This window comes from Canis aureus, chromosome 11 (genome assembly GCF_053574225.1).
Source record: "Canis aureus isolate CA01 chromosome 11, VMU_Caureus_v.1.0, whole genome shotgun sequence".
Lineage (NCBI taxonomy): Eukaryota > Metazoa > Chordata > Mammalia > Carnivora > Canidae > Canis > Canis aureus.
In genome coordinates, this window is record NC_135621.1 from 2,723,253 (window position 1) to 2,734,275 (window position 11,023).

The window sequence follows — 11,023 nt, forward strand, 5'->3', positions numbered from 1 at the left end:
AAAAAAAAAAGAGAGTCCTTAGACTGAAGTCACTCCTGTTGGAGAAATTATCATTATTATTATTATTATTTATTTATTCATGAGAGACGCAGAGAGGCTGAGACACAAGCAGGCTCCACGCAGGGAGCTCAATGTGGGACTTGATTCTGGGTCTCCAGGATCACACCCTGGGCTGAAGGCAGCGCTAAACCACTGAGCCACCCAGGCTGCCCGGAGAAAAGATTTCTGAGGCACTCAAGTTCCTCACTTGTGAGATGAGGGGCTGGGCTATGCTGCCCCAAAGATTCAATTCTAAAATGCTGTGATCCATACTAGATTTACCACAGGGGACTCATTTATTTATTTATTAAGTAAGCTCTACACTCAATGTGGGGCTTGAACTCATGACCCCATGATCAAGAGTCACATGGTCTACTGACTGAGCCAGCCATGTGACCCAGCACAGGAGATTTTGAAATTAAAATTCTTTAGGGGGTGCCTAGGCTCAGTTGGTTAAGCGTCTGACTCTTTGTTTCCACTCAGGTCATGATCTTGCAATAGTGGGATTAAGCCCACATCTGGCTCTGTGCTGAGCTGAGCTGAGTGTGGAGCCTACTTGGGATTCTCTTTCTCCTCTCCCTCTGTCCCACACCCGTTCATGCTTGCTGTCTCTCAAAAACATAAATAGGTAAAACTTTAAAAATTAAATTAGGGGATCCCTGGGTGGTTCAGCAGTTTAGCGCCTGCCTTTGGCCCAGGGCATGATCCTGGAGACCCGGGATCAAGTCCCGCGTCGGGCTCCCTGCATGGAGCCTGCTTCTCCCTCTGCCTGTGTCTCTTGCCCCTCTCTCTCTTCTCTCTCTCTGTGTCTATCATGAATAAATAAAATCTTTAAAAATTAAATTAAGGGGGGATCCCTGGATGGCGCAGCGGTTTGGCGCCTGCCTTTGGCCCAGGGCGCGATCCTGGAGACCCGGGATCGAATCCCACGTCGGGCTCCCGGTGCATGGAGCCTGCTTCTCCCTCTGCCTGTGTCTCTGCCTCTCTCTCTCTCTGTATGTGGCTATCATAAAAAAAAAAAAAAAAAAAAAAAAAAAAAAAAAATTAAATTAAGGGGATCCCTGGGTGGCGCAGCGGTTTAGCGCCTGCCTTTGGCCCAGGGCGTGATCCTGGAGACCCGGGATCGAATCCCACGTCGGGCTCCCGGTGCATGGAGCCTGCTTCTCCCTCTGCCTGTGTCTCTGCCTCTCCTTCTGCCTGTGTCTCTGCCTCTCTCTCTCTCTGTGTGGCTATCATAAATAAATAAATAAATAATTTAAAAAAATTAAATTAAAATTCTTTAGTATACTTTAATTGGTTCAATTTACAAAAGAATCCAGAGGGCACACAATTCTTCAAAAACTCATTTAACACTTCAAATGAAGCCTACCAGGCCTCAAAGACCAGCGAGGACCACCCACTTAGTCACCAACTTGTGTGGTTGCCCCAAACCTCATTTTCATCCTCTAGGCACAATCCCCCTTGCCAGCAGAGTTGTGTAAAAGATACAGAAAACACAATCCTTGTCCTCAAACTAAGGTGTAGGCTTGAGCCTAATGAGTGAGTGCACAAGATACGAAAACACACAAAAAGACATAAAACTAAGCAATTTACCAACAAGTAAAAGTTAATAATTACTGTAAGACATAAATATGCAAAGAAGAACTGGGACTGATGTGGGTTAATCACAGAAAGTTCTATGCAGAAGAATTTTAAGAATCAGGATTTTAAAAGCAGAAGGAACCCAGATAGTCTGAGATGAGACCTGAAGCTTGGAATGGGATTCTGAAACAAGGCTCTTTACCTTCCAAGTGTTGGGGGGTAGGTTCCCTGTTCACAAGGCTCCAACCCCCTGAGGCCTCCACTCAGTGTCACTCAGGAGACGCTCCCAGTAACCCATCTTGTTGGCTATTGTCCGACCGAGTCTTCCTTCCTAGTGACAAGCTCCATCGCCAAGGGGATGGATGTGATGTCACAATCAGGAGCACTCTATTAATAGGAACAAGGAAGAAAAAGGTGAGTCAGGGGAACTACCTCCACCGGGCAGTGAGACTAGACAGACATGGATCTGTCGACTGGTTGAAGAGACGATTTCATTAAGGGCAACACGTTTCAGAGCTGGGGACACAAGACTGCCTTCTAAGGATGGAGATCACTGGCTAAGGAATCTCAGACTCACACACACAATCCAGGAGATTCAAACATAGCTGAGACAGGCAGAGAAAGGGACAAGAAAAAAGGTAAAAAAGAGTTGTTTGAGACAGAGGAAGATTCTCGTATTCAGCGCACACAACCACAAGGAATGTCAATGATTCCAGATCTGTGGCTGTACAATGCAGAGATCAACGAAAGCTTACACGCAGAGTAGAATGCTTTAATGTTTCCCAAAGGCTTTCACAAAAATTACCGAAATCATGTAAAAAGAATTCTAATCCTACCCTCCGCCTGAAAAATACTATTTCATAAGAAGAAGATACTCAAGAATGTTCATACAGGTATGAATCTAGTTTCCAAGTCTGAAAATATTCCTGACAGGATCAGGCTCTAAAAAAGAAGAGGAAGAGGTAATGAAATGGGAAATTACTCCTGAGTGGGCGACTAGGAAGACTAGAGGTATGATTAGGAAGATTAGACTCTCATTGCTAAGAGAATGAGACCAAGTAAAGGGGGACAGGCTTCAGATGAAGTGTGCTGTGAGGTCTACTCAATACAGATGAAGTGTGCTGTGAGGTCTACTCAATACTACTACACGGGAGAATAGTAACTGTTCAAACTCCCTTCCTCCCCATCATACGGCCATCAACAGATTAAGGGCTGTGTTACAAAGCAAAAGGATGATGATAATTTTTATGCATAAAACTGAGACCATTTCTTCTTCTGAGTCTGGTACTCATGCTCATTAGTTTACTATGCTCATCAGCCAAACACATTTAGTGTGGTATTTTCAAACCAGAGAGATAAAGGTGTAATGTCGGACACACTTTCTCTTTGGGGGGTAGGGAGGAAGTTGTTTCTCCCTCACCCATAACACAAGAGGAGTGTAATGCTGCCCTCATTTTGACAACACCCTATTTCCCAACAGCCTGGCATATGCACCTGTACTTCACAAAATGCTTCCAGGAACCACTGTTGGTGGCTCTGCTCAGTCTTCTAGTGACAAGCTCCAGACTCAGCAAGCAAATCTTGCCCATGCTGGAATGCTCCCTTAGCCAGAAGAAAACAGGAGTTTTCAACTAAGAGGAGGACCAGGAGTTAGGAGACCTGGGTTCTGGTCCCAGCTCTGCCAACTGCAGGCCTTTAAACAAGTCAGTATCTCTTCTGTAGTTTTCAATGTCTTCACCTGACAAGTAGGAAAGATACCTGCCTTTATCTACCTTACATGTCGTCCTGGAAAATCAAAGACATAATAAGTGTGAAGACATACTGAATACAGCTGTGTTTCAGGTAAGGCATTTGTAACAATAGAATGCAAAATAAATTTAGAGTACTGGAGGCTAGTGAGGAAATGCTTGAAAGCAGCTTGTTCCTTTTCAATGACCAAGAACCAGCCCCAGACACAAAGTCTGGCTGGACACACAGAGTAGTAACATCATCACATCCCTCAGATTCCTGTCCACTAGTCTACCCCATTCCCATCTGGGGGAAAACTATCAGCCAGCGACACTATCGACTTCTTGCCTAAAACCACCTGTACAGGACCACCACCATCGCAGCCCAGTCCCTTGGGCAAACACTCTCACCTCTCTCGGCTTTCTGCTCCTCCGTCAGCCCCCTCTCCCTTCCCCAGTTTCGCAGAGTGCTGGGTTAGGGCAGGCTCTCTGGTGTGAAGCCTGCGAAAAGGGCCCGGTTGCAAAGCCAAGGAAGGGATGTAAGGAATGTAAGATTCCTTCAAGGAGGGGGGCGGGGGGGCGGGGGAAGGAATGGAGGAAGACAAGGCTGCCAAGGACCAGGCACGGGAGAGGAGCCAAGCTCCGCGCGGCGAGGGCGGGGGCTCAGGTTCCACCGCCCCTGCCCAGGCTACCCCCCAACGTTCCCTCCCCTCCCAGCCCGCCGTCACTGCCATTTAAACACCACGTTGTAGCCCCAGGTCCCCTCCTCCCGGTCCTCCCGTCGGCCAGGCCCCCTCCCGCACCCGCCTCCCCTACTCCAAAGCAGCCTCCAGCGCCCCTTCCTCACCTCCGACTCCTCCCTATTCCCGCTCCCTTCCTCCATTTCTCATCTCTGCTCCCGTCCCTTGTCCCGACCTCCGGTATCTCGAGCCCCCGTCCCAACCCCCGCGGGACATCTCCCCCTCCCGTCCCACAGCCTCGTAGGCGGGAGCCGGCGCAGGCGCAGTACGCACCGCCCTGGAAGCGGTCTGGACCGTCCGCACCCCGGCCCGGCTGGAGCGGAGGCCGCGGCGGCCGCGGGAGAGCGCCGGTGCCGGTCCCGGCCTCGGCCTATCCTGGGAGGGGAAGGGGAAGGGGAAGTGGAGGGAGGGTCCCAGCCACTCGCCGCCGTGCGCGGAGGGCCCCTCGCCCCGCCCACCGCTGCTACGTAACCCGGCGGAAGTTCGTCACCAGGCCCCGCCCGCCGCTGCTGCGCAACCCGGCGGAAGCTCGTCACCAAGCCTCGCCTCCTCGCCCAAGTTGGATCTGGACTAGAGGCCGCGAGCGACCAACGAGGAGGCGGGGAGCCTGGCCGGGCCTTCTCTCTCCGCCGAAAATGTTTATGATCCCGACGCGGACTCTGTAGCCATGTGGGAGGGAGGACTCGGTGCTTCCCAGCGCCAGTGTGGGGGCGGAGCCCGAGGCGGACTCCCAGGGGGGCTGGACCCGGCGGTGGAGCAGCGTCCAGCCCGCTCTCCTGGGGTTGGCCGGGTGCGAGGTCGCGGCGGGGGCTGGCCTGCTGCGGGGCCGGCCGTCTGCTGTTTCCAGAGCGGTGGCCTCCGTCCCGGAGCCTCCCGACCCAGTGATTCATAGTCGCGGGAGAGGATAGTGTAGTCTACTGGGCGACCACTGGGTGGAGGACGAGGGAGCGGCTCGCCGCAGAGCTCTGATCTGGGGTGCCCACCGGGTGGCTGCCTTGCTCCTAGACGCAGAGTTCCCTGAAACACCCAAGGGGAGGGGCGATAGGATGTCCCTCTTCCTAGGGACACAAAACGGTAATTGGGAGCGTGGGCAGGAGAGAACCTGGGACCCGAGGAAAGTCAGGCCGAGCCTAAAGCGCTCCGGACGGTAAGGAATTAATCAAGCCAAGACATTGCAATGACATGACCTGCTAGGCTAATCTGATATTAGATAGTATTTGTTATGGATATTCGCTAAACAAATGGTTATGGTTTGTGTATGTGTAATTGGCTTATACACAACCCTACCGAGCTGGAGTGTTCTGTTGATGTTCTGACAAGTCCCAAAGGGCCTCCTCTGTTAACTCCTCCGGGGGCGGGGAGACCCTGGGCTCTAGGTAGATAAGTGCATTAGGAAGAGGAGAGGGACTAAGGCAAATGCTGTTCTTTGTGCCCCGGGTTCCATTCTTCCAAAAACGCTGAGGCAGCCTCTGGTGTGAAGGCTGCTTTTTCCAAAACCGTTACGAAGCTGGGGGGGGGGGTGCATTAAAGATGACCCCAAGGGACGCCTGGGTGGCTCAGCGGTTGAGCGTCGTCGGTCCGGGGCGTGACCCCGGGGACGCGGGATCGAGTCCTGCTGGAGCCTGCTCCTCCCTCTGCCTGTGCCTCTGCCTCTCATGAATAAATAAAATCTTCACTAAAAAAGAAAAAGAGGGATCCCTGGGTGGCGCAGCGGTTTGGCGCCTGCCTTTGGCCCAGGGCGCGATCCTGGAGACCCGGGATCGAATCCCACGTCGGGCTCCCGGTGCATGGAGCCTGCTTCTCCCTCTGCCTGTGTCTCTGCCTCTCTCTCTCTCTGTGTGACTATCATAAATAAATAAAAATTAAAAAGAAAAAAAGAAAAGACCCCAAATCAGGAATAAAGGTGAGCGTCATAGCAGTGGGAGAAGGAGCTGTGCCTGCTGTGGGCTAAGCACTGCTTTTTATATAACCTAGGTTTTCTTGTCTGCAAAACGGAATTCCATATTTAAGAATTGTCGAGAAAATAAGTGAAGCGCTGAGATGGTTTCAGACTTTTGTCCGCGGTCTTAGAAATAAAGTCTGGGAGCCTGCGTGTAGCTTCCCGGTCAAGGAAGCAAAGCTGGGCCCGAGGCGCCTCCTGGTGGTCGGCCTTCGCGCGGCGCAAGCCCGCCGCGGGGCTCCTTTAACACTTGAGGTCCGCCTCTCGCCGCGCGGGAAGCCGGGCCCCCATTGGCTCCGCGGGGGCGGGCGCGGGGCGCACGGGGACGCTGCTGATTGGCCGCAGGGCAGCCGGGACTTCCGGGCGTGGCGGCGCTCGCGCGTCCCCCGCTTCCGGCGGCGGCGGGGCCTGGGGCTCCCCCTGCGGGCGGCTGTGCGGCGGGCGCCGGCCGGCCCGCGGGCTGGGGGGTGGGCTGTGGCGGGGGGATGGGCCGGGCCCCGGCGGGTGCGGACGCGTGTGCGGAGGAGGGCTCGGGAAGGTTTGGCGGCTGAGACTCCGCTGCTCGGAGCTGCGCCGGCTTCCCTGCCCCGTCTCCGGTCGCCCCCCGACTCGGGGGCTTGAGCCTGAGAGCGTCCCGGGCCGGGCCTTCCAGCCCCGAAGCAGCCCACCCAGAGACCCCCGGACTCCGATCGCGAGGTCGGAGGCTCCGGGGAAGTTCTTCGGACCTTCGAGAAGAACTCGAGGACTTGCGGCTGCCCGACCCGAGCCTAGCGTGGCAGGTAGGCCCTGGGAGTGGGGCCCGGGGCGAAGACTCCACGCCTGGAGCCCTCATCCCCCGCACCCCCTAGGGTAGCGCCGAGGCTTGGGCAGCATGACGACGGAGACCTTCGTGAAGGATATCAAGCCCGGGCTCAAGAATCTGAACCTCATCTTCATTGTGCTGGAGACAGGTGGCTATTCGGGGTCAGCGGGCCCCGCGCGCGGGTCCTCGGGCGGGGAGGGCAGCCGGGGGGACACCACCTCGGCGCCTAGCCAGCCAGCGGGATGTGGGGCGCAGCCCAGGCAACCGCTCCTACCGGGCCTCTCCGAGAGCTGGCCTGGAGGGCTGTAGCCGAGTGCAGGGCCGGGGAACTGGCCAGACTCAGGCCTCCCGCGCCGCTCAGGCCCCTCTCCATGGTGCTGTCCCTCCGGCCCCCTCCGCCCACAATCCGATGATCCCTCTTCCTGCCGCCCGCCCCACCGTTGATCTGTTCCCTTCAGGCCGAGTGACCAAGACAAAGGACGGGCACGAGGTTCGGACCTGCAAAGTGGCAGACAAAACAGGCAGCATCAATATCTCTGTCTGGGACGACGTGGGCAACCTGATCCAGCCTGGAGACATTATTCGGCTCACCAAAGGGTAATTCCTGGTTATCCAAGGGCTGTAACAGGCAAGGAGGGTTGAGTTAAAATTGAACCGCCTCTGTAACTCGTGGAGTATCCTGAATCCTACTTTTTTTGCGCACCCACAGGTACGCTTCAGTGTTCAAAGGCTGTCTCACACTATACACTGGACGTGGCGGTGACCTTCAGAAGATTGGAGAGTAAGTGTCTTGGGCATTGGGATGTAGAAGCAGGAGGCCAAGGGAGTAAGTTTAAGGTTTTCAAGGAGGCAGCATAAGGGTGTCCAGTCCATGTCTTGTACCTGGACCTTTTTGAGGCCTCCAGCAGTGGCCCAGAGGCTGAGTCTGAGGCTTTAGCCAATTTCTCCCCTTGCAGATTCTGTATGGTTTATTCTGAGGTTCCTAACTTCAGTGAGCCAAACCCAGAGTACAGCGCCCAGCAGGCACCCAACAAGACGGTGAGTGCCATGGCCCTGATGTGGGGAAGGGAGGGCAGGTCAGGCCAGAAGCATGGTGGGGAGCAAGGTCTGAGTATTTACTTTGTGTCTTCAGGTGCAGAACGACAGCAGCCCCACAGCTCCGCAGCCTGCCACAGGACCACCTGCCGTCTCTCCAGGTACACCTGTTCCCTTCTACTCAGTTTGTCCTAGCTCCTCTTCTCGCCCCAGCCTGAAAAGATGCATTGTTCTCAACCCCTTTCCCAGTTTCTCTTCTCTCAATGTATCCCCTTCCACCCAATTCTTCTCCCAGTTCTTTTAGAAGTCCTTGTGGGGAAAAGATTTAGAGACCTGTTTCTATCACTGATAGAGCTCTGGTACTCTTTTGCCACTACCACTCAAAGACACAAATGAGAACAGTTCTTCCCGCAAGATGGCACTCCTTCTTTCAAACTTGTTTCTCTGCTTCTTTGGTGGGTCCTTGACCTTTTCTCCTTGCCCACCCCCCCCACCAGCTTTTATGGGGGTATTTATTTATTCATTCATTCATTCATTCAAGACAGAGAGAAAGAGGCAAAGACACAGGCAGGGAGAAGCAGCCTCTTCACAGGGAGCCTGATGCAGGACTTGATCCTGGATCCCGGGATCCCGCCCTGAGCCAAAGGCAGACGCTCAACTGCTGAGCCACCCAGGCATCCCTCTCCTTGCCCTTTTGGTTCCTTATGCAGTTCTGGTATGGATGGACTTAACGTGGAGTCCATGCTGTATAGCTTTAGAACACTAGGGTTATCACTCTTGAAGCTAAAGACCCTTCTTCTACACCTTGGACCTCAGGATTATGATTCTTTCATCTCTTATACTTGGAGCCCCTGCATTTTGATCTCTTGCTTTTGATTAGAATCACCTACCAACATCGCCTCCTTCGTCCCCCAGCTTTTCCTTAGGAACTGGGTTTTTACTGCTCTTTTTCTCCTTCTGGGTCATCTCCCAGCTGATCCTGCTACCCCCTGGGATGTGGCTCTCTCTCACCTCTGATCTGTGCCTTAGGTTTCTCCCTCTGACACTAGGCTTCAGGCTACTTCTGCCCTTCCTCAGTTTGTGTCTATATCCTTAGTTTCCATGGTTTTCAGAATTGTTTGTGTCAGAACCACCAGGGGTTTTTGGGGACACATCATGAAATAACATTTAATTGCACCACAAAAATCAGTATCCATGTTTTCTTAATTTTTTTTTTAATTGATTTATGATAGTCACAGAGAGAGAGAGAGAGAGGCAGAGACATAGGCAGAGGGAGAAGCAGGCTCCATGCACTGGGAGCCTGACGTGGGATTCGATTCCGGGTCTCCAGGATTGCGCCCTGGGCCAAAGGCAGGCGCTAAACCACTGCGCCACCCAGGGATCCCCAGTATCCATGTTTTCAATGGAAAATATGGCTGTTATATACTTTCAGGTCTCCATAACTCTATGATTTATAATTTTTTTTTTTTTTTAGTATTTTAAATAAGGTTAATTTAAGCCTGTTGGCCCCTAATATTCATCTGCCAGATGTTCATTCACTTGGCTATCTAACAGGTACAAAAAGCTTAACCAAAAAACATGGATGGCATAAAAACATAAAAACTTTCTATGTACTCTCCTGACTTTTTCTGTGAGTTGAGGAAAAGGCATTACTTTTCCGTTTTGGCCACACTGGTCAAGCAGCCGGGTTTAAGCAGGGATGTAGTTGGAGAACCATTAGCCTGGGACTTCTACCACATTGAGGGTTTATGGTGTCCTCGGTATATGAGAGGCAGGCCTCTCTCTTAACAAACACGTATTGATGAGGAATGCCAAGGAACAAAAGACAGCACCTGCCTTTAGGAGCCTGTAGTCTATGAAGGAGATGGTCCTACAGATTATCATCTGTAGCGGTAGCGGCAAGGTTAGTGATGTGCACAGTTGTGGGACCTCAAGGAAATCATCTCACAGGCCTGGCTCCGATTAAACATGGAAGCTACACACAAAAATGTTACTTATTATTTGGGGGCTGTGAGTAAGAATTTTTTGCTCACTCTTACCCATATTTTCTAAAACGAAAACGTATGTATCATTGTGATACCCACCACACTTTTTTTTTTTTTTTTAAGATCCTTCATACATTTTAACACAGAAACTTCGAGCCTTTCCTCTACCCATGCTTCTCCAGTTTTACAAAGATTTTTGACGAAGGGGCATTTTTGTCAGAGGTCTTAGAGCCTAGAACTAAACAGCGAATTCTAGGTCTGACCTCCGTGGTAGAAAGAGGAGTAAAAGAAAACTACCACACCATGGCTCACGTAGCAACTTCTCAAATGATGGTTTGAGGCTTCTCTGGGGCTCCATTCATACAACCTCCACTCCCTGCAGTCGGTCCAGTTGGCAGGCACGTTCAGCTGTGCTTGATGAAGACCGTGCCCCTCTCTGGGACCTGGACTGAGGCCTTGGGATGGACTTCTCTCCTCCCTTAGTACTCTAATCCCTGTTTCTTCCCCTTCTCCCACTGCTAGCCTCTGAGAACCAGAACGGGAATGGACTGAGTGCCCCACCAGGTCCTGGTGGTGGCCCACACCCACCTCACGTACCCTCGCACCCCCCCAGCACCCGAATTACCCGAAGCCAGCCCAACCACACACCTGCCGGCCCTCCTGGCCCCTCCAGCAACCCTGTCAGTAACGGCAAAGAAACCCGGAGGAGCAGCAAGAGATAGCAAGACGTTCTTCGTCCCTTCCCACCACCCACCATAACCCAGGTGTCTCCTGGAGAACACAGCCTCCTACTAGGCTGCTGGCTTTTGGGGGGTGGGGTGGGGTGGCTGGGTAGGTAGCAGTATTTTAGTCACTAAATTTCATTGCAGGGGTAGGGAGCTGAGGCCTTTAGCCACCCTAAGCCCATACTCCCTGCCTTGCCCAGCTGAAGCTGCCTATCCCCTGGGATTGAAGGCCCTTTGCCTGCCCTCCTTCCTTTTAGAAACCACAGTCACAGTCTGTTTCCAATGTGTGTGATGTGGGAGTTGAATTGAACCCCTCCTTCCTAATAAACGTTACCACTCTGTGTGCTGGACTCCTTTGCTTTTTGTGGGAAAATGGAAAGGTTAGCAGTCGGACATCTGGGCAAGCAGAATATCCCTAGGAGGCAAAAGGAAGACAGCCTAGAGGAGGCC

The 11,023-nt window shown here is 52.7% G+C and overlaps 2 protein-coding genes across 4 annotated transcripts in view; one reads left to right on the top strand and one right to left on the bottom strand.

Moving 5' to 3' along the window:
* The window catches only part of RNF41 (ring finger protein 41), a 32,038-nt gene extending 27,484 nt beyond the window's left edge, over window positions 1-4,554 (bottom strand). Inside the window, exons 1-2 of one of the 3 annotated variants that reach the window (XM_077913360.1) lie at window positions 4,361-4,554; window positions 1,823-2,007 (exon numbers count right to left, since the gene is read on the bottom strand). The gene's annotated coding sequence lies outside the window, so the exon portion shown is untranslated. The other 2 variants (XM_077913361.1, XM_077913363.1) reach the window with 2 other exon arrangements.
* Window positions 4,555-6,663: 2,109 nt separating this feature from the next.
* NABP2 (nucleic acid binding protein 2) lies at window positions 6,664-10,914 on the top strand. The gene is made up of 7 exons (XM_077913365.1): window positions 6,664-6,805; window positions 6,875-6,976; window positions 7,287-7,425; window positions 7,538-7,609; window positions 7,785-7,866; window positions 7,961-8,024; window positions 10,371-10,914. Exons 2-7 carry the CDS (start codon window positions 6,898-6,900, stop codon window positions 10,568-10,570), a joined length of 636 nt encoding a protein of 211 aa, XP_077769491.1. The 5' UTR covers window positions 6,664-6,805; window positions 6,875-6,897; the 3' UTR covers window positions 10,571-10,914.
* Window positions 10,915-11,023: the final 109 nt, after the last annotated feature.